The sequence below is a fragment of the Ahaetulla prasina genome, chromosome 2, assembly GCF_028640845.1.
Source record: "Ahaetulla prasina isolate Xishuangbanna chromosome 2, ASM2864084v1, whole genome shotgun sequence".
Taxonomy (NCBI): Eukaryota; Metazoa; Chordata; class Lepidosauria; order Squamata; family Colubridae; genus Ahaetulla; species Ahaetulla prasina.
The window spans coordinates 2516890-2538882 of NC_080540.1; the positions used below are offsets into that span (position 1 = coordinate 2516890).

Below are 21993 nucleotides of genomic sequence, written 5' to 3' on the forward strand. Positions count from 1 at the left end.
TTTCTCCTGGTTTTATCCCTTTCCCCAATGATTGGAAAACAAGATTACATTTAAAATAAAGTCGATTTAGCCTAACCATTCATGTCTCCTGCCTGCTTTACTTGGGACAGGAAGCATGAACTGCCATGTGGCATTTTTTGAAACCAGAATTATACAGCTACTAAGTAATTCCATAGATCTCCAAATCTTTGTTGAGAGGTGGGCCTAGTTTGACTGATCATAAATTTAAATTTCTAATTTCCTTGTTATGCTTTGCCCAGGAATAGCACTATCATAGGTTGAGTCCCCAAAGGAAACCAGAGGTCTCCTCCTGCTCCCCCTTATAAGGTGCTAATCTCTTCCTTCTTACCTGGGTCACGAATCCGGCAGTTCCTTCAGCTCCACCACTAGAAGGAGATGATTCAGTGAACAACGGTGACTCCATTTTGTTCACTGGGAAGGAGAGAGACAGGATGGAAACAGGAAAGGGTTCAACTTCATCTTTTCTAGCCTGAAGGCACAACTTAAGATTTCTTCTTGTCCTTCCCAGGAAACCTCGGTTTTTCTCTCTTCTAATATCTGCCTTTCATAGATTCCAACATGGGAGCCAAGAATGAAAGGAGAAGACCAAACCCACCACATGCTGAAGAACAAACCTCAGTTAGATTGTTCTCCTAACCTTTTGAAACTTTATACTCTTAGCAACCAAAGCATTTGCTTAATCATGGTAAATTCTCCCCCCACTCTCTGCAGTTTGAAACCAGAGAAAGTAGGGATATTCTAGCAACCCAGGAAACATGCCTGCAAGGTCAATGTTGGAAATAGCCCAACAGGGATCTTTGTAGGAATTTAGTCAAAATTATCTCTTAAGGAAGGCCAAAAACAAAGAGAAATCTCTCAGGATGGAGGAGGAGCCAGAATGCAACTCAAGGTGGCCCTTACAAGAGTTGGTCTTCTGTGAAAGGCAAATTATAGGCGTGCTCTGAAGGGAGGGAATTCCTTTGTGCGCCTTAAGTCTTCTAACTTGAAGAGGGAGTTCTATCTTTCTTAATGGGTCACCTTCTACTAAGTCCAAAGACTAAGATATGAGAAGACACAGAGAATTAAAGAGAACTAATTAAATTAAATTAAATTAAATTAAATTAAATTAAATTAAATTAAATTAATTAAAGAGAATTAAGGAAAACACCAGACTTGAAATCCTAGGCTTAGAAAACTTGGAACTCCGTCGCCTTCGACAAGACCTAAGTTTAACTCATAGAATCATCTATTGTAATGTCCTTCCTATCAAAGACTACTTCAGCTTTAATTGCAATAATACAAGAGCAACCAACAGATTTAAACTTAATGTCAACTGCTTTAATCTAGATTGCAGAAAATATGACTTCTGTAACAGAATCATCAGTGCTTGGAATACTTTGCCTGACTCTGTGGTCCCTTCCCATAATCCTAAAAGCTTTAACCAAAAACTTTCTACTATTGACCTCACCCCATTCCTAAGAGGACCATAAGGGGCGTGCATAAGCGCACAAACGTGCCTATTGTTCCTGTCCTATTGTTTTCCTTTTCTTCTTCCTATATATATATGCTTATACCTCCTTATATTTACTCATATATGTGTTTATATATTATATAATCTTTTGTATGATACCTACATATATTGTTATGACAAAATAAATAAATAAACTAGAATCGTTCTAGAAAGTCTCCAAACCAGTGGAAGAGTCTGCCCTCACCTAGTGAGGTATCCTGACCTTGACTTTTATCCTTGGGGATCCCTCGGAAAGACAGATCAGGAGAAAGATTTATGAGATCCACCCAATTCCTCTCCATTCCTGGAAGGACCTCAGAACCTGAAATATAAGCAGAGAAGATCAATTAAGAGGACAGGAGAAAAGAGGATGTGGATTTTATTTTCTGCCCACAAAACCCTTCCGTCCATCAGCGGCGAAGGATGAGACCCAATGGGAGAGTCGCTCCAAATGAGAGTCGCTAATGAGGTTCTCTAAATAGCTACTCGGATTATTAATCTCCCAAACCTTATCAGGGAAATATTGAAGAATTCAAGCAGGTGAAGATCTCCCCGTATTCCCCAAAAGAAGAATCTCTGACCTGGGGCCCTTCCTGCTGCTTCTCCTCTGCCACGCTCAGAAGGGATCTTCCAGCCACTGACAGTGCCGGGTAACTGGCTCTCCAAAGATCCTCCTAGCCTCGGAATCTGAATCTAAATGGAGAGGTGAGCAGGGGATCCCTTTAGGCTTCCTTCTCTCCTCCCACCTGCCCTATTCTTGCATCTCCCCCCATGCACAGCCAAGAGCAGTTATGGGGCGGATTTCTCGCTCCCTCCAAGCCTCAGAATCGCCTTCCCTCCCCTAGGGAGGATCTGAGTCGCGGGATCTCCTCTTGTTCGCCCCCCACCAGATTCCCAGGGAGCAACTCTCAGCCGGAATTACCGAAACAGGGCGATGGACTGGAGCATGCGCAGTGGGCTTAGTCAGTCGTCAGCCAAGAGAGCGCCTCCTGCTGGTCCCTGGGCTGAAATCGCGGCCGTGGTAAATTGGGCCTCATCGGCTAGTGGCCTGGAATTTCCCCATCTCAGCAATGAGAGATTACCTCGCTCAGGGCCCACCTGCGTCGTCTTTGGGACACGCCCCCCCAGTTGAACACGGAAAGGCCCCCTCCAATTGCGCTGCACATAATCTGCATAACTCCTCCCCTTTTCTGTTTCTGCTCCAAAGGCTTTCTCCCCGGGGAGAAATCAACAGAGGTTCTGCCCAGAGACAGATGACTCAGCTGAAGGGAAGCTTCCCATTGGCCCAACCTATTCCTGGCACGCCAACTCCGAAGTAACCGCGGTCAAACTCCCCCCGCCCCCTAATTCCACTTCTCCCCTCTCTTGTGGGAAGCCTCCATGGGCTCCGCCTGCTATTATTATTATTATTATTATTATTATTATTATTATTATTATTATTATTATTATTATTATTATTATTATTATTATTATTATTATTTTTAATTTGTATACCGCCCTTCTCCCGAAGGACTCAGGGCTGTTTACAGCCAGATAAAAACAACAATAAGTAAATACAATACAAGTAAAACAATAATATTATTTATTTATTTATTTTATTCAATTTTTATATAATAAAAAATTATATATATTTTTATATAATAAAAAAATAATAAAAAAACTTATTCAAATTGGCCCCAATTAAAATACATTTAAAACCATAAAACCCGTTTAAAATTTAAAAACCCAGTAATAAAAATTCTAAAAAATTCTATGCCAGTCCTGCGCGAAAAAATTGGTATGTCTTCAGCTCGCGGCGGAAGGTCCGAAGGTCAGGAAATTGTCGGAGTCCTGGGGGATGTTCGTTCCAGAGGGTAGGAGCCCCCACAGAGAAGGCCCTTCCCCTGGGGGCCGCCAGCCGACATTGTTTGGCTGACGGCACCCTGAGGAGTCCCTCTCTGAGAGCGCACTGCTGGTGCTGGTGCTGGTGGGGATGTCTGTAAAATATTTGATATCTGCAAAATGTGCTCCTGCTGTGAATCTGAATCTTCATCCATCTCAATCTTGTTTTTCTGTGCCACTCAGTGCCTGGTGTATATCCCAGGTTAGAAGCTGCATACATCATCGTCGTTGTCAGGGTTCACACAGCGGGCACATATGGGTGTCAGGGTTCCAAGCAACCCCACAACAGAATCAAAGCTTCAAGGCAGGCATATTCCTCAAAGTACAGATTTATTAGGCAAGTCATGATTAAATTTTCTAATTTAATGATAATAATTTAATTTATCTAATGATAAATTTTAATCAAGGGTTTATTAGTGGGGTTTTTAAGGGGTTTAATTTATTTTATAATTTTTACCTATTAATTTTAAATATTCAGCCTATTGAATCAGATTTTTAATTAATATTGTATTTTAAATTTTCGATTTTTATGTTTTATCCATGCTGTACACCGCCCTGAGTCCCCGGAGAAGGGCGGTATAAAAATATGAAAAATAAATAAATAAATAAATAAATAAATAAATAAATAAATAAATAAATAAATAAATAAATAAATAAATATTGGCACATGTAGGGAAACCCGACTCTAAAGCTCCCCGGATTTCCCCCTAGTTAAAAAATACATTTTTCCTCCCCCTGCCCATGCAGACCATCAAATGGCCCAATCAGGTCACAACCCAAAGTTCATCCAGACTCACCTCCCGCCTCCTTACACCTGGTGGGAACATCCTTGGTTCTCAGAGAAAAATTTATTTTGGTTACACATCCCGTGTTATCTCTTCCTCCCCCCCTCCCGTTCCCACAGCTCGCCCAGCCTCTGCTGTGGCAGCCCTGAAGATGCCAAGGAAAATGGTTCCAGGGCTGACAAAGGGGTGCCCTGCTACATTTTTTACCCGTGTTGCTAAGCACCCGGCCCCATTCCCTGTGGCACCAAGGGGCCCAGTAGCAGATAAGATAGATGAGAACAGTGGGATAGCTAGGGATGAGGGAAGATTGATGAGGGAAGCATCCATCCTGCACAGGGCCATAAGGAATGCTTTGAGGAAAATGAAGGCCTGGACCAGGAGAATGGAATTGGGAACCAAGCTGATGTCTCTGAAGGTATAAAAGGTCACCATACTTTCCCCAAAGTGTGACTTTTCCCTTGCATGCTCTTTGCTTGTATGTGGGGGACAGTCTACCCGGCTCTTTGCTTTGGTCAAAATAAAAGCTGTTACTATCCCAAGCCTCTGCTTAAAGCTCTTCTTTTGGTCTATCACTGACTTAAGCGCACTCCTAAAACCTTACAGCTTCTTATCCAAGGAGCTTCTTCAGCAGTGGATGGTGGGGAATGAAAAGATTTATACTCCTTGCAGACAGCTGGTTATTTGCATTCTTTTTAAGAGAGTCACTGAGGCCACTTGGAGGTTTATCTGCGTCCTCAGGGTCACCTGAGTGGTGCATTTTGGTGTGGAGCCTTTGTGGAACTGCTGCAAGGACTATGTTGTTGTTGTGTCTGCGCCCCCCGAGCCGGGCCCCCTGCCAGAAAGTGACTCGGAAAGTGAGGGGGAAGGGCCATCAGGACTTACCTCTGGAGCACCGGCTTACCTGGCTCAGCTCCAGGAGCCAGAGGCAGGCCAGGTGGAGGAGATAAAGAGGCCTCCGTCCCCTGACTCTTTCCCCTCCCAGGCCACGCCTCCAGACCCAGCTGATGGCAATCAGGCCTGGCTGGACCCTAGGTTTCGTAGGCAGGAGAGGCGGGAACAACAGAAGCAGGGGTGGGGCAGGCCTAGGAAGTGCTGAGTCATGGAGCCACACCCCACAGGATATAAAAGCAGCAAGGGCTGCTAGACCACTTCGTGGCGAGCAAATCAACTGCTTAGAGGGAGAGAATTAGAGCTGAAGTCCTGTTTGTTCCTGGTTTCCTGGCTGACTCATCGGCATCAAGAGAGATAACAGAGACACTTGGCAAACGCTCGCTAGTTTGCTGCCAGAGCTGATAGTTGCCGGCTAATTAAGTCATTGCTCGTGTCTCCCGGACTGCAGAGGGGGACAGAACAGTTGTAGACTAGAGATGGATGATGTCATATCCCTCCCCCTCTGTTGAGAGAGGGCTGTTCAATTTTTCATCCATTTCCAGTCTACAACACAGTCCTTTCCGCAGTTCCAAGAAGGCTACACATCCATTTGCGCCACTCAGGTGACCCTGAGGACACAGGCGGACCTCCAAGTGGCCTCAAGGACTTTCTAAAAGGATGCAAATAACCAGGTCTGCAGCTTTTGATAAATAAGCTGACCCCCTTCTCTTTGTGGCAGCCCCTCAAATATTGCTATTATGTCCCCCTAGACTGGCTGTACCCAAATCCTGCAACCGTTCTTTGTACGTTTCAGTTTCCAGGCTTTTAAACATCCTAGTTGGTCTTCTCTGAACTTTTTCCAAGGTTTCAACATCTTTTTTGTAATGTGGTGACCAAAACTGGATGCAGGAATAGCAATAGCAATAGACTTATATACCACTTCATAGTGTTTTTACAGCCCTCTCTAAGTGGTTTACAGAGTCAGCATATTTGCCCCCTATAATCTGGGTCCTCATTTTACTCACCTTGGAAGGGTGGAAGGCTGAGTCAACCTTGAGCCGGTGAGATTTGAACTGCTGAACTGCAGCTAGCAGTCAGCTGAATTAGCCTGTAGTACTGCACTCTAACCACTCCGCCACCTTGGCGAACCCAGGTGTGGCCTTACTAAGGCTTTGTAACACGGTACTAATATTTCATATGATTTTGATTCTATGCCTGTTGTGACTCCAGCCCCCGAACCTGGCCCCATGCCCGAAAGTGACTCCGAGAGTGAGGGGGAAGGGCCGGTAAGGCTTACCTCGGGAGCACCGATTCCTTTGGCTCGGCTCCAGGAGCCAGAACCAGACCAGTCGGAGGATGTAATGAGGCCGTCATCCCCTGGTTCCTCCCTTCCCCAGGCTTCGCCTTCAGACCCAGCTGATGGCAATCAGGCCTGGCTGGACCCTAGGTTTCGTAGGCAGGAGAGGCGGGAACAACAGAAGCAGGGGTGGGGCAGGCCTAGGAAGTGCTGAGTCATGGAGCCACACCCCACAGGATATAAAAGCAGCAAGGGCTGCTAGACCACTTCGTGGCGAGCAAATCAACTGCTTAGAGGGAGAGAATTAGAGCTGAAGTCCTGTTTGTTCCTGGTTTCCTGGCTGACTCATCGGCATCAAGAGAGATAACAGAGACACTTGGCAAACGCTCGCTAGTTTGCTGCCAGAGCTGATAGTTGCCGGCTAATTAAGTCATTGCTCGTGTCTCCGGACTGCAGAGGGGGACAGAACAGTTGTAGACTAGAGATGGATGATGTCATATCCCTCCCCCTCTGTTGAGAGAGGGCTGTTCAATTTTTCATCCATTTCCAGTCTACAACACAGTCCTTTCCGCAGTTCCAAGAAGGCTACACATCCATTTGCGCCACTCAGGTGACCCTGAGGACACAGGCGGACCTCCAAGTGGCCTCAAGGACTTTCTAAAAGGATGCAAATAACCAGGTCTGCAGCTTTTGATAAATAAGCTGACCCCCTTCTCTTTGTGGCAGCCCCTCAAATATTGCTATTATGTCCCCCTAGACTGGCTGTACCCAAATCCTGCAACCGTTCTTTGTACGTTTCAGTTTCCAGGCTTTTAAACATCCTAGTTGGTCTTCTCTGAACTTTTTCCAAGGTTTCAACATCTTTTTTGTAATGTGGTGACCAAAACTGGATGCAGGAATAGCAATAGCAATAGACTTATATACCACTTCATAGTGTTTTTACAGCCCTCTCTAAGTGGTTTACAGAGTCAGCATATTTGCCCCCTATAATCTGGGTCCTCATTTTACTCACCTTGGAAGGGTGGAAGGCTGAGTCAACCTTGAGCCGGTGAGATTTGAACTGCTGAACTGCAGCTAGCAGTCAGCTGAATTAGCCTGTAGTACTGCACTCTAACCACTCCGCCACCTTGGCGAACCCAGGTGTGGCCTTACTAAGGCTTTGTAACACGGTACTAATATTTCATATGATTTTGATTCTATGCCTGTTGTGACTCCAGCCCCCGAACCTGGCCCCATGCCCGAAAGTGACTCCGAGAGTGAGGGGGAAGGGCCGGTAAGGCTTACCTCGGGAGCACCGATTCCTTTGGCTCGGCTCCAGGAGCCAGAACCAGACCAGTCGGAGGATGTAATGAGGCCGTCATCCCCTGATTCCTCCCTTCCCCAGGCTACGCCTTCAGACCCAGCTGATAATAATAATCAAGCTTGGCTTGACCCGTGCTTCAGAAGATTAGAGAGGCAGCATCATCAAAAGGAAGGGTGGGACAGGAGCCCCACCCCACAGGATATATGCCCGTGGCTCAGACTGGTAAGACAGTTTGTTATTAACACAGCTGCCTGCAATTACGGCAGGTTGTAGTCCCACCAGGCCCAAGGTTGACTAAGCCTTCCATCCTTTATAAGGTAGGTAAAATGAGGACCCAGATTGTTGGGGGCAATAAGTTGACTTTGTATATAAATATACAAATAGGATGAAGACTATTGCTAACATAGTGTAAGCTGCCCTGAGTCTTCAGAGAAGGGCGGGATATAAATGTAAATTAATATATATATATATATATAAGGAGCTTTGAGACTGCTCTCACTCCACGGGAAGCAAAAGTTTAGCTGAACCGTTTCAAAAAGAGCTGAAAGTCTTGCTACGTGAGTCATTTGTTTGAACTTTGGCAGACAGCTGGGATATCTCTGCCAGGACTGGTAAGAGCTGTGAATCCACTGGCTGAAGGCCAGCTCGTGGGTCTGAAGTGGGGAAGGAGACAGAACAATGCCTCTGTTCGTGAGTACGTTAAATTTCAATCCCACAATGGTTTGGGGTCATGGATTTGGGATGCATTCTGTGAATTAGCTACCAATTGAGGTAGGTTGAATCAAAAATTGTTGCCCAAGGAGACACGCAGTTGAATGTTACAAACAGACACAAGAGGTTTAGTAGTATATAGATAGTAAAACCTTTAATGTAAGTAAGTTCTATTTGGAGTCTTCAGGAAAAACACAGGGTGGGCTTCCCCCTTTTCCTATCAGCCTCCCAAGCAGGCCCACACTGCAGGGGTGTGGTTAATGGGAGAGACTGGTTGGAGCAAGAATCTGCCCCTTTAGAACCAGGGATTGCTCTCCATCTCATCTCCTGGGACTCGAAGTGGGTCCAGGTTCATCCGAGGGGTCCAAAGGGAGGCTCCAGAGAGACCTTGACAAGATGGAATTATCCCCAATTGATTTAATTAGAGGGTTCAAGAGAGGAGCCCTCCCTCACTGCAGATGTTTCATATCAACAAAGAAGATGAGGCTACGATGGAAGCAATAGCAAAGGAGGGAGCCTGGCGTCACTTGTACCAGATCCTTTGCAAAAGATCAAAAGAAGGAACGGCAACTCACAAAGGAGGGGTGCTCCCTTCCCTTCCCCTCCACAATTTCCCGAAACTTGGGAGACACCCTAGATTGGGTACTATGTAGGGTTGTGTACTGTTTTTGTATTCAATTGCATTGCATTTGGGGGTCCAATGTAAGGAAAAACTGCCCAAACATTAGAAAGGCTCCAAAACAGAGAATTTGGCTTTTTTAAATTCTTTGTTATGGAGCCTCCCCCACTCACCCAATACTGTTTATTTTTTACTTTTTAATGGAGGGGAAATAGAAGATACTCACCTGCAGGTGGCTGGATGAACGTTGCTGGAAGGAGAAAACGACCCAATGAGAACTGTTCATGGGCTGAGGACTGAGGGGGGTCCCCCTCCTCATCGATAGCCCATAATAGGTTGCCTGATCATCAATTAATAACCCCTTGAAGAACAAAACTTCCCAAACAAATTTCTCAGGGGGACCATCAGCCATTTCTGGGTCAATATAGCATTTCTTTGCTATCTGCTCACTAAGCTCGATGAGGGGCCTCCCCAAGATCACAGGTGTCAAACTCGCATCGTCACGGCAGCATCACATGACATATCGCGACTTTCTCTCCCCCCCCTTCGCTGAACCGGATGTGGACATGGCCAGCACATGAGGCATCCAGCCTGTAGGCCATGAGTTTGACAATCCTGTCCTATATGGTCCCTCCCCATAACCATATCCAGCCCCACAGACTTACCTTTCTTGCTCTTTAGGTAAGAGAAGAGCCCCGCGGCCAGGAAGGCCACTCCTATCACAGCCCCCATTATCCCCGTCCAGAGTTTGCTCCTGGCAGAGCTGGAGGAACGGGGCTCTGGGGAAGGAGAAGGAGCCTCACCTGAGCAGGAGGATCAGGCCCACCTTCTCCCAGGAGGGTCCATTCTGGCCCTCCCCACAGGGAGGGTCTTTCCCCCTTTTCAGGGCAGGATGGGGTCCCCAGAGCAGGAGGGGAGGGACTTACCCCACTGAATGGTGATGGGGGCCTCCAGGCTGGCGTGCTCCACCTTGCAAGTGTAGAGGTCCCCCCGCTGGGGCTGGGTCTCCAGCATCACCTGGAGCTGGTAGGTCCAGTCTCCGTTCTGGAGCTCCTCCCCAAAGGCCACACCCTCCTTCTCCGGCTCCCCGTTCTTCAGCCACTGGACCTCGATCTCCATGGGGTAAAAGCCCATCGCGGTGCAGAGGAGGATGGTGTTGGGGGAAGCGAGGTCCATCTTGGTGGGGGAGATGGTGACGGTGGGCTTGGCTGGCGGGAAGGAAGGACATGAGAGACAAAATAGGGCACAGAACAGAAGACCAAATGCAGGAACAATTTTCATTTTTAAATTACAGAATAAAGGCATAATAATCTTGGCCTCTATGTAATAAAAAGGAAGAATGATTGATCCAATTTATATGGCTGCTCATATCAACAAGTGCCTCTGAGCAGCAGAGTTTTTAAAAAAAATAAGAACAGTGATAAATATTACAAAGGTTAAAATACATTGCAGCCATGCAACAACTCTAATCAGTAACATAACTGGTGGCTCAACGGACTAAGTCTGTCTGTTATTAACACAGCTGCTTGCAAGTTCAAGTCCCACCAGGCCCAAGGTTGACTCAGCCTTCCATCCTTTATCAGGTAGGTAAAATGAGGACCCAGATTGTTGGGGGCAATAAGTTGACTTTGTATATAATATACAAATGGATGAAGACTATTGCTTGACACTGTGTAAGACGCCCTGAGTCTTTGGAGAAGGGCGGGATATAAATGCAAATTAAAACAAAAACAAAAACTAAGAAGCCAGCCCCTGCACACCCTTGGCACCTCAGATGCTGGCATAGATGCTGCAAATTTGATGAGTTCTCCTTTTATCCCCTCATCTAAATCGTGGAAGTTTTCCTCTTATGGAAGAAAAATTCAATTCTGTGGTAACATATTATTTTTGGAAAATGTGGACTCCGACGGGGAGTCTCAACAACACTTTCAGTTATTCCTTATGAAAGGAATATAATTTCCCTGAAAAGGCCAAATTTCAACAAACACAGCTGAAAGACTTGATTTGCACAATTCTTGGTCTCTGAAACTCATATCAATTGACAGAAATAAATATTATTATTGCTCAACAAATTAAAATGCCAAAAACAAATGTGACAAAAATGTTGGCAGAATAAGAGAGAATCCAGTTATTCTACATTAAGAATTCAGGGTTTGGGATGTTGGATGTATTTCCTTATGACCTGCAACTCAAATCCTTTGCTAATTCCCTTTTTTAAACCTTTGGAAATTCATTTTTTTAAAAAAATCCTAAAATGCCAAATGCACTATTTCTGAGACCCAGGTAGAAAGAAAGAGGAAAATTGCCATCTGGCAGAAAGAGGGAGAGCCAAACATTCCCTTTGATCTCTAAATAGATATTTGCCAGGATCTTGCTGGGTTTTCCCCAGACTTACCTTGGGGAATTTTTTTTTGAGGGGATTAATAGAATCCCAGATTCTGGGCAGGAAGAGATTTTAGATCCTGGGAACAAAAGGAAGATTTCCTAGATCTGAGAACATAGAATAAATAAGGAGTAAATTTTTATAGTAAAGGTAAAGGTTCCCCTCGCACATACATGCTAGTCGTTCCCGACTCTAGGGGGCGGTGCTCACCTCCGTTTCAAAGCCGAAGAGCCAGCGCTGTCCGAAGACGTCTCCATGGTCATGTGGCCGGCATGACTCAACGCCAAAGGCGCACGGAATGCTGTTCCCTTCCCACCAAAGGTGATCCCTATTTTTTCTACTTGCATTTTTACGTGCTTTCGAAACTGCTAGGTTGGCAGAAGCTGGGACAAGTAACGGGAGCTCACCCCGTTACACGGCAGCACCAGGGATTCGAACCGCTGAGCTGCCGACCTTTCGATCGACAAGCTCAACGTCCTAGCCCCTGAGCCACCTTTTTATATTTTAATTTTTATATTTTAATTTTTATATTTTAATTTTTATATTTTAATTTTTATATTTTAATTTTTATATTTTAATTTTTATATTTTAATTTTTATATTTTAATTTTTATAGGGTAGGCTTTCAATGGGTTAAACAAAGGGGAATCTTGGTATCCCCCTCCGCAGGATGGAATGGGACAACTTGTTGCAGCCAACTCATCGTGGCCAACTTGCTTTTGGACAACTCACTGCAGGACAATTCAATTCGATTATTTAAAATAATTCTAAGAATCGTTTTAATTTTTTGTCATTCACATTTCATTTTGTCCCTCCTTCGGCATTCTTGGTTTAATGATTCTATTCCATCATTCCTTTGATATTACCGGTAGCGTAACTCTTGTCCCGCGGTGAGTTGGCCATGGTAAGTTGGCTGTAGCAAGTTGGCCACGGTGAGTTAGTCATGGCGAGTTGTCAAACACCCTACTCAGGAAGCCCCTCCCTCCCGGACTCACTTCTCCGGCCAACCACAAGCCCCATCTTGGCTGCCTTGTAGTTGTGTCCACAGAAGCGATCCACTTCAGCCCGCTTCATCATCAGAATGACCTTGTTGCTGTTCCACTCCTTGGCCTCCGGCTCTCCAAACTCTGTGATGGCCACGTGCTTCCCGACGTGGCTGTCGAAGCGGACAAACTCCTGCCGGTCATAGAAGTACCTGTCCAGGTAACGCACCCGCTGCCTCCCATCGAGGGGGAAAAGACAGTCGGTCTTCTCCTGGTACAAGAAATGGACTGCAAGGGGGAGGGAGGAGGAAGAGGAGGAGGAGGAAGGCCATCATAATGGAGTCCAGGGACACCTGAGCAGGCTGTGTGCTGCAGCGACCAAAAGGGGCCTCTGTGGCTCAGACTGCTAATGCAGTCTGTTATTAACAGCAGCTGCCTACAATTACTGCAGGTTCTAGTCCCACCAGGCCCAAGGTTGACTCAGCCTTCCATCCTTTATAAGGTAGGTAAAATGAGGACCCAGATTGTTGGGGGCAATAAAAGCTGACTTTGTATATAATATACAAATGGATGAAGACTATTGCTTGACACAGTGTAAGCCGCCCTGAGTCTTCGGAGAAGGGCGGGATATAAATGCAAATTTAATAATAATAATAATAATAATAAAAAAGAGCCAACAAGATCTTGGGCTGCATCCACAAAGGGTCAATCCTGGGCTCCTCTCCCAGGAAGGGCTGCACTGGTCAGACTGCGGCTGGAATGGGGTGTCCAGTTTGGTTTCCCCAATGGGAAAAGGAAGCAGAGGAGCTGGAAAAGGGGGCAGAGGAGGCCAGAAGCCTACATCCAGAGGCTGGGGAAAGCTGGTCTCTTGTGCCTGATGAAGAGGGAGGAGGAGGAAAAGGAGAGGGAGGAGGAAGAGGAGGAGGAGGAGGAGGAAGAGGAGGAGGAGGAGGAAGAGGAAGAGGAGGAGGAAGAGGAAGAGGAGAGGGAGGAGGAGGAAGAAGAGGAGGAGGAGGAAAAGGAGAGGGAGGAGGAAGAAGAGGAGGAGGAAAAGGAGAGGGAGGAGGAGGAAGAGGAGGAGGAGGAGGGGGAGGAGGGGAAGGGAAAGGGGGAGGAGGAGAGGGAGGAGGAAGAGGAGGAGGAAGAGGAAGGAAGGGGAAGAGGAGGAGGGAGGCCATCATAATGGACTCCAGGATCCATTGCTCCCAGCCACTACATGATCGAATAATTTTGGGTATTCATCCTGTTTTAATGCAACGAACTTTGGGGATTCCAATTCCGGGTTTAATTCAGGGCCCAGAAGGTCCGACTCCAGCCCAGCCACGTGGGATGGCTTGCGGGACAGTCCCAGAGTTGCCTTCTTATGACCCCCTTCCCCACTTGGTCACATCCCAAGAAGAGGGGGTTCACTTCACTCTCTACCTTCCTGGAGGGATGTGGGCGGGGCGAGGGGAGGGAGACCACATGGGGTCTGAGACTCCTGCAGGATTATGCGTCTCTTGCCCTCGACCCCTTCCTCAAAGTCACGTGCTTTCTTCCCCCACCAGCAGCCCAGACCCTCTTCTCCCCCCACTGAGCCCCCTCCTTACCAGGGAGCTTCTTCCCTCCTTCGCTTCCAGGGTGCTGGGCCAGCACCCCCACCAGCAACAGCAAAGGGACCCCAGCATTGCCCATGGATGCCGCCCCACAAGTCTCCCCCCCCCCAAAAAAGAGAGGGGGAACCAAGTCGGTGAATCTGAATTGGGGCCAGAGGAAGTGTGTTTTTTTCCTCTTAAAATTGGCAGAAGAAGCAGAGGGACCAATGGGAATTCTCCCTTCTGCAGCGTCATCGGTCTCCAGGCAAAGACTCTCTTGACTTCACCAGATCAGGGGTCTCCAACCTTGGTCCCTTTAAGACTTGTGGACTTCAACTCCCAGAGTTCCTCAGCCAGCTCTGGGAGTTAAAGGCCACAAAGGGACCAAGGTTGGAGACCCCTGACCTATCTGTCTGTCTGTCTGTCTGTCCATCTATCTATCTATCTATCTATCTATCTATCTATCTATCTATCTATCTATCTATCTATCTATCTATCTATCTATCTATCTATCTATCTATATTATCTATATCTATTATCTCTACTATCTATATCATCTCTATTATCTATTATCTCTATCATCTATATTATCTATTATCTATTATCTCCTATCTATTATCTCTTCTATCTATATCATGTCTATATCTATCTCAGGGGTCTCCAACCTTGGTCCCTTTAAGACTTGTGGACTTCAACTCCCAGAGTTCCTCAGCCAGCTCTGGGAGTTGAAGGCCACAAAGGGACCAAGGTTGGAGACCCCTGATCTATCTGTCTGTCTGTCTGTCTGTCCATCTATCTATCTATCTATCTATCTATCTATCTATCTATCTATCTATCTATCTATCTATCTATCTATCTATCTATCATCTATCTATCTATCATCTATATTATCTATATCTATTATCTCTACTATCTATATCATCTCTATTATCTATTATCTCTATCATCTCTATTATCTATTATCTATTATCTCCTATCTATTATCTCTTCTATCTATATCATGTCTAAATCTTTCTCAGGGGTCTCCAACCTTGGTCCCTTTAAGACTTGTGGACTACAACTCCCAGAGTTCCTCAGCCAGCTCTGGGAGTTAAAGGCCACAAAGGGACCAAGGTTGGAGACCCCTGACCTATCTGTCTGTCTGTCTGTCTGTCCATCTATCATCTATCTATCTATCTATCTATCTATCTATCTATCTATCTATCTATCTATCTATCTATCTATCTATCTATATTATCTATATCTATCTATCTCTATCTATCTCTATCTATCTCTATCTATCTATCTCTATCATCTATATTATCTATTATCTATTATCTCCTATCTATTATCCCTTCTATCTATATCATGTCTATATCTATCTCAGGGGACTCCAACCTTGGTCCCTTTAAGACTTGTGGACTTCAACTCCCAGAGTTCCTCAGCCAGCTTTGCTGGCTGAGGGACTCTGGGAGTTGAAGTCCACAAGTCTTAAGGGGACCACGGTTGGAGACCCCTCCTCCAAAGGCTGTCGGGCTGAAAAGGTTGGGGCTGGCAGGTCACGTGGCCGCCGCAGCGGCCCCGCCTACGCGATGATCCATCGCGCGGCCCCCGCCCGACCGCCATCTTGGGACCGGGCGGAAGTGGCTCCGCGGTGGCGTCCCCGGCTTCCGGTTTGCTGTTTTTTTTTTTCCCCTTCCCCTCCCCCTCCCGCGAGGCGAGAGCGGCGGCCGGTATCCGCGGGGACGGGGCGGTTGACGGGCGTCGCGCGGTTCCGAGGTGAGGCTTGCCGTTCCCATCGTCCCCGGCCAAGTGGGGCTTCCCTCCCCTTGCCGGGGGACCCTTAGAAGGACTTTGAAGGCCGCCCCCGCCCCCGTCTAGCTGCAGGACTACAGAGTCCATTATCCCCAGGCGGGCTGGGGGCGGGCGACGGTTAACGGGCTACATCTCCCATCATCCTGGTCGTCTGCCTCGTCTGATAGGAAAGGAAGAGCCTCTCCCTTTCCGGAGGGGCTTGGACTACAACGCCCATCCTCCCCCAGAGACGCAGGCGCTCCCTGCCCTTTGCTGGTGGGGGGGTGGGAGCGTTCCCCGGGCTGTGCAACATGGGTCCATCCCCTTCCCCTTCTGGAGGCTCAGCGATACTTGTGGCAGTTTCACACACACACACAAAAAATAATCTACCAAATTTATTATTTTGTAGAGATGCAGCGGCTGAGCCCTCCAATCTGGAATTTATTATTTTTAATTTTTATTTATACACAGACACAAGTGTGTGTGTGCATGTATACATGTATGTGTATGTATGTTTATATGTATATGTATCTACCGGTATTTCTATCAATTTAGCACTCTCATCATTCTATATCTATCTATCTATCTATCTATCTATCTATCTATCTCTACCTATCTCTACCTATCTATCTATACCTATCTATCTATCTCTATCTATCTATCTCTATCTTATCTATCTATCTCTATTTATCTATCTATCTATCTATCTATCTATCTATCTCTACCTATCTATCTATCTCTATCTATCTATCTATCTATCTATCTATCTATTTATCTATCTCTATCTATCTATCTCTATCTATCTCTATATTATCTATCTATCTATCTCACCTATCTATCTATCTATCTCTATCTATCTATCTATCTCTACCCATCTATCTATCTCTATCTATCTATCTCTATCTTATCTATCTATCTCTATTTATCTATCTATCTATCTATCTATCTATCTATCTCTACCTATCTATCTATCTCTATCTATCTATCTATCTATCTATCTATCTATCTATCCCTATCTATCTATCTCTATCTATCTATCTCTATCTATCTCTATATTATCTATCTATCTATCTCTACCTATCTATCTATCTATCTCTATCTATCTATCTATCTCTACCTATCTATCTATCTCTATTTATCTATCTATCTATCTATCTATCTATCTATCTATCTATCTATCTATCTATCTATCTATCTATCTATCTATCTCTACCTATCTCTACCTATCTATCTATACCTATCTATCTATCTCTATCTATCTATCTCTATCTTATCTATCTATCTATCTCTACCTATCTATATCTATCTATCTATCTATCTATCTATCTATCTATCTATCTATCTATCTATCTATCTATCTATCATTTATCTATCTATCTATACAGCTATCTATCTATCATCTATCTCAGGGGTCTCTAACCTTGCTCCCTTTAAGACTTGTGGACTTCAACTCCCAGAGTTCCTCAGCCAGCTGAAGACGTATTTATTCTTCCGAACAGGACTGGCATAAGAGGGGTTTTCTAATTGGACTTTTAAATGGGGTTTTATTTTATAATATGTATTTTAAAATTTAATTTATCGGCCTTATTGAATAAGTTTCTTAATAGTGATTTTATTGTATTGTACTGTTTTTATCTGGCTATTAACTGCCCTGAGTCCTTCGGGAGAAGGGCGGTATAAAAATTAAAATATTATTATTATTATTATTATTATCATCATCATCATCATCATCATCTATTTATCAATCATCTATCTATCTGTCTTTCTATCTATCCAGCTATCTATCTATCATCTATATTATCTATATCTATTATCTCTACTATCTATATAGTAGAGTATCTATTATAGTAGTAGAGTATAGTAGTAGAGTATAGTAGTATCTATTATCTATTATCTATTATCTCCTATCTATTATCTCTTCTATCTATATCTATCATGTCTATATCTATATCAGGGGTCTCCAACCTTGGTCCCTTTAAGACTTGTGGGCTTCAACTCCCAGAGTCCCTCAGCCAGCTTTGCTGAGTTGAAGTCCACAAGTCTTAAAGGGACCAAGGTTGGAGACCTCTGATCTGGTGAAGTCAAGAGAGTCTTTGCCCGGAGACCGATGACGCTGCAGAAGGGAGAATTCCCATTGGTCCCTCTGCTGCTTCTGCCAATTTTAAGAGGAAAAAAACACACTTCCTCTGTCCCCAATTCAGACTCACCGATTCTGAGGTTGAACGCATCTTGGTTCCCCCTCTCTTGTTGGGGGGGGGGGAGAGACTTGTGGGGTAGCATCCATGGGCAATGCTGGGGTCCCCTTGCTGTTGCTGGTGGGGGTGCTGGTCCAGCACCCTGGAAGCGAAGGAGGGAAGAAGCTCCCTGGTAAGGAGGGGGCTCAGTGGGGGGAGAAGAGGGTCTGGGCTGCTGGTGGGGGAAGAAAGCACGTGACTTTGAGGAAGGACGTGACTTTGAGGAAGGGGTCGAGGGCAAGAGACGCATAATCCTGCAGGAGTCTCAGACCCCATGTGGTCTCCCTCCCCTCGCCCCGCCCACATCCCTCCAGGAAGGTAGAGTGTGTTTTTTTCCTCTTAAAATTGGCAGAAGAAGCAGAGGGACCAATGGGAATTCTCCCTTCTGCAGCGTCATCGGTCTCCGGGCAAAGACTCTCTTGACTTCACCAGATCAGGGGTCTCCAACCTTGGTCCCTTTAAGACTTGTGGACTTCAACTCAGCAAAGCTGGCTGAGGGACTCTGGAAGTTGAAGTCCACAAGTCTTAAAGGGACCAAGGTTGGAGACCCCTGATCTATATTATCTATTATCTCTGCTATCTATTATCTCTACTTTCTCTCTCTCTCTCTCTCTCCATACACACATACATAGGTAATCCTCAACTTACGACCACAATTGAGCTCAGAATTTACATTGCTAAGTGAGAAATTTGTGAAGTGAGTTTTGTCCGGTTTTTACAATTTTTCTTGCCACAGTTGTTAAGTGAATCACCGCAGTTGTTAAATTAGGAAACATGGGCTGTTAAGTGAATCTGCCTTCCCCATCGGCTTCAGAAGGTCGCGAAAACGGGAAATCGTGTGACATTTCGTTTCTCATCCAAGAAACTCCATCCGTTGTGACGGGCTGGGGTGCGGATCCAGTCAGACGCTGCGACCATCATAAATGTGAACCATTTGTCAAGCATCTGAATTTTTTTTTTAATTTGCATTTATATCCCGCCCTTCTCCGAAGACTCAGGACGGCTTACACTATGTTAGCAATAGTCTTCATCCTATTTGTATATTTATATACAAAGTCAACTTATTGCCCTCAACAATCTGGGTCCTTATTTTACCTACCTTATAAAGGATGGAAGACTGAGTCAACCTTGGGCCTGGTGGAACTAGAACCTGCAGTAATTGCAGGCAGCTGTGTTAATAACAGACTGTCTTACCAGTCTGAGCCACAGAGGCCCATCTGTAAATGTAAATCATGTGACCATGGGGATGCTGCAACGGTCATAAGTGGTCCTAAGTCACTTTTTCAGTGCCGTTTTAACTTCCAATGGTCACTAACCGAAGTGTTGTAAGTCGAGGACAATCTGTGAAACTTCTTGGAAGGAAGCTCCTCCGGATGTAATATTCAGTGTAACCAGATGATTGACGTTCTTCTGTCCTTTGTTCCAGCTTGAGAGAGAAATCAGAGGAGACTTGGCACATGCAAGGAGAGAAAGACACAATGGGTGAAGCTCTGCAAAAGAAGCTACAGGCAGAGCTAGAGAAATATCAGCAGCTGCAGAAAGGTCAGAACCTTCTCCGGGCCCTGCGGGACCTTCCCAGTCGCTCCTGGCCATTCTGCAGGATTGTGCTCTCTGGAGGTGGCAGCCATTTTAGAAACACGGTTTTTAAAACGGCTTCCCAGTCAGGGCCCAGGTAGATGTGTTGAACCGCAGCGCCCATTTTCCCCAGCCCACCAGCCCACCAGCCTAGCTGCAAGGAAACAATAGGAACCATAGTCCCACGCTTGATGTGGCCACCAAACATCTACTCACAGCTTGTTAAGGTGGGTCTACAATGGCTGGTGAGGCTATCTGGATGCCCACTAGTGCCTTCTCACCCTCCTCTCCCCGTGGCATCTTCGCCCTTCAGCGCCCGCCTCTCGGAGTGCTGGAGCATGGTTCCACTCCTTCCTTCCACCTTCTGGGTGGCTCCCCCAAACCAGCCAGAGCCTATCTTGAATCCTGGAAAGCTGGTGCAGAAGACAGAAGGAAGTAGCATTGTGACTCCCCCACAGAAGGGTCCCCCTGAGTCCCCCTGCTGTGTTGGAGGGGTCCACAAAGGTGTGAATGGCCTCAGAGAGGCCCTGAATGCTATCTGAGAGGTTGAGCAGCAGTATTTCAGCAGAAGAGAACCCCATCCCTCTGCCGATTCCCTGTCCTCTGGACCTGAGGGGCTATGGCCGCTGGAAACGGGCTCAGGAAGCCAAGAAAGTTCCAGGTAAAGGACCCTGACTCACAAGGGGGGTGTCTCTTCTCTTCCCCTTCTCACAGAAATGAGCAAATGCATGACAGCCCGTCAGAAGCTGGAGGCTCAGTTGACAGAGAACCATGTGGTGAAGGAGGTGAGGGCAGGGCTGGTCCCCCCGCTTCCCCTCCCCTCCCCTCCCCTGAGGTCCCTTTCAGCAACAGCCCTCCTCCTTCTCCCCCTCCAGGAATTGGACCTGCTGGACTCATCTAACTCCGTCTACAAGCTCATCGGGCCAGTGCTGGTGAAGCAGGACACCGAGGAAGCCAAAGCAACCGTGGGAAAGAGGCTGGAGTACATCACAGGGGAGATGTAAGTGAGTGGGGGGTTCCTGGGTAAGGCCTCCAGCTCCTGAGACAGTCTACCTTGGGGTCCCCACAGCTCTTTTGGAGCTTTGCCCCACGCTCAGGTGCTCACCGGCCCAATTCTCTCTCCACAGCAAACGCTACGAGGCTCAGATTCAGGACTACGAGCGGAAGTCGGAGCAGCATCGGGAGGCCCTGGGCCGGCTGCAGCAGGAGTTCCAGCGGACCCAGGGCAAGGTGTCTGTCAAGACCTGAAGGAGCAGCGCGGAGGGAAGGGTGGGCCGGCCGGCCCCCAGGCCAGCCATTCAGGCCTTTTGGATCCCTTCAAATAAAATTCTGCTGGAACTTTTGTGCGCCTCCTCTTTTGCACTGGGTCTTGGGGAGGGCCCAGAATTCCTGGAGGAAGACGCCCAGTGAGGGGAAGGCGGGTGCAGCTGAGGTGCTTGAGTACATGAGCTCAGCCACGTGAAAAAGACATGATGAATCTTCCAGACGTGAAGACAGACTTTCCCTAACTTCAGACAAGGAGGGACAAAACTGTGAAAGGAACCCCTTTACCTGACCGGGGTACAGACCAGATTCCTCCTGGAACCTCCAATTCAGTGGTATCCAACCTTTCCATCTTGGCAGCCTGGCCCAGCACGGGGTGGTATGTTAGTAGCAGGAGGACGCATGCGTGTGCAGCTCCATTTGTGTGAGCAACAGGTGCAGGTAGACCTGCACTCTTGAAAGGAACGGAACACAAAAACAGAGAAGCGTTTGTGCTCACGCATGAACCTCTACTCGCACAAGTGGAGGGCGTTTGCATGCTAAGCTTCATTCATGAGTATAGGGCATGCATGTGCCCGCCATTCACACAAATGAAGGTGTATATGCATATATGAACCTACTCCCCCGCCCAGTCGGGCCGCCAAGTCATATTTTTCAGTGCCATTGTAACTTTGAACGGTAACTAAACAAACGGTTGTAAGTCAAGAGTACCTGTACTCTCCCCCTCCTGAAGATACACCGCTTCCATTGTTCCCATCTCACAGGGAGAAACCTCCGTGCCCTGCCACCAGTTGGGTTGAAGCACTTAGCCAAGCCTGGAGACCACCAGATCCAGATCCTCTGCACATACTAGCCATATTGGGATTACACCCCCCCCCCCTCATTCCTGAGGCGATCTCAGGGATCCATTGCTCTCTGCCCAAGAAAGCTCCAATCTCTTCCCTGCTTTGGATCCCCACCCCCCACATTTCTCCATCTCTTCACCCAGCTTTGGTTCCACAGGAGCTTCATCTCCGTTGCTGTTCTTTTTGGAGTCAACCCCCAAGGCTTTTATTTGCTCTAATAAAGGATAAAAAGAAGAAAACTCGAAAGTGCTGCAAGTATGCATTTTGCCCTTAGTGTATGTGTATTTTAACCAGTTCCTAAACTCAAGTCGCTCAGAGATCAGGAATGGCTTCTTTTAAAACGGGTCTTCAACCTTGGCAAATTTAAGCCTGGTGAACTTCAGGGCCG

The 21993-nt window shown here is 46.5% G+C and overlaps 3 protein-coding genes and 1 pseudogene across 8 annotated transcripts in view; 2 read left to right on the forward strand and 2 right to left on the reverse strand.

Moving 5' to 3' along the window:
- LOC131192838 (zinc finger protein 420-like) overlaps positions 1 to 21993 on the forward strand; it is a 265780-nt pseudogene that overhangs the window by 129211 nt on the left and 114576 nt on the right.
- Positions 1 to 21993, reverse strand: part of LOC131192692 (zinc finger protein 665-like) — a 47700-nt gene that overhangs the window by 12138 nt on the left and 13569 nt on the right. The window contains exons 1-4 of one of the 6 annotated variants that reach the window (XM_058172095.1): positions 2433 to 2633; positions 2092 to 2203; positions 1716 to 1832; positions 350 to 432 (exon numbers count right to left, since the gene is read on the reverse strand). The exons of 1 other annotated variant lie outside the window; for it this stretch is intronic. In XM_058172095.1, coding sequence (XP_058028078.1) covers positions 350 to 432; positions 1716 to 1812 — 180 coding nt within the window. In that variant the 5' untranslated portion in view covers positions 1813 to 1832; positions 2092 to 2203; positions 2433 to 2633. 4 more of the 6 variants (XM_058172097.1, XM_058172094.1, XM_058172096.1 and 1 more) reach the window with 4 other exon arrangements.
- Positions 8511 to 14664, reverse strand: LOC131192802 (rano class II histocompatibility antigen, A beta chain-like). Its single transcript, XM_058172333.1, has 6 exons — positions 13931 to 14664; positions 12354 to 12629; positions 9903 to 10184; positions 9642 to 9755; positions 9203 to 9226; positions 8511 to 8744 (listed from the first exon to the last, which is right to left on the reverse strand). The coding sequence occupies exons 1-6, from the start codon at positions 14013 to 14015 to the stop codon at positions 8653 to 8655; spliced, it is 873 nt and encodes a 290-aa protein (XP_058028316.1). The 5' UTR covers positions 14016 to 14664; the 3' UTR covers positions 8511 to 8652.
- On the forward strand, positions 15538 to 20839 carry PFDN6 (prefoldin subunit 6). Its single transcript, XM_058172383.1, has 5 exons — positions 15538 to 15673; positions 19349 to 19464; positions 20212 to 20282; positions 20373 to 20497; positions 20625 to 20839. The coding sequence occupies exons 2-5, from the start codon at positions 19380 to 19382 to the stop codon at positions 20743 to 20745; spliced, it is 402 nt and encodes a 133-aa protein (XP_058028366.1). The 5' UTR covers positions 15538 to 15673; positions 19349 to 19379; the 3' UTR covers positions 20746 to 20839.

Bases quoted from the DNA above. Each gene is read 5' to 3' on its own strand.
- PFDN6 (XM_058172383.1), top strand. From the start codon at position 19,380: ATGCAAGGAGAGAAAGACACAATGGGTGAAGCTCTGCAAAAGAAGCTA. The intron at 19,465-20,211 runs GTCAGAACCTTC...CCCTTCTCACAG, and splicing joins ATATCAGCAGCTGCAGAAAG to AAATGAGCAAATGCATGACA. The intron at 20,498-20,624 runs GTAAGTGAGTGG...CTCTCTCCACAG, and splicing joins GAGTACATCACAGGGGAGAT to CAAACGCTACGAGGCTCAGA.
- LOC131192802 (XM_058172333.1), bottom strand. From the start codon at position 14,015: ATGGGCAATGCTGGGGTCCCTTTGCTGTTGCTGGTGGGGGTGCTGGCC. The intron at 9,227-9,641 runs GTAAGTCTGTGG...TTCTCCTTCCAG, and splicing joins TTACCTAAAGAGCAAGAAAG to CAACGTTCATCCAGCCACCT. The intron at 8,745-9,202 runs GTGAGTATCTTC...CATCTTGTCAAG, and splicing joins GTTCATCCAGCCACCTGCAG to GTCTCTCTGGAGCCTCCCTT.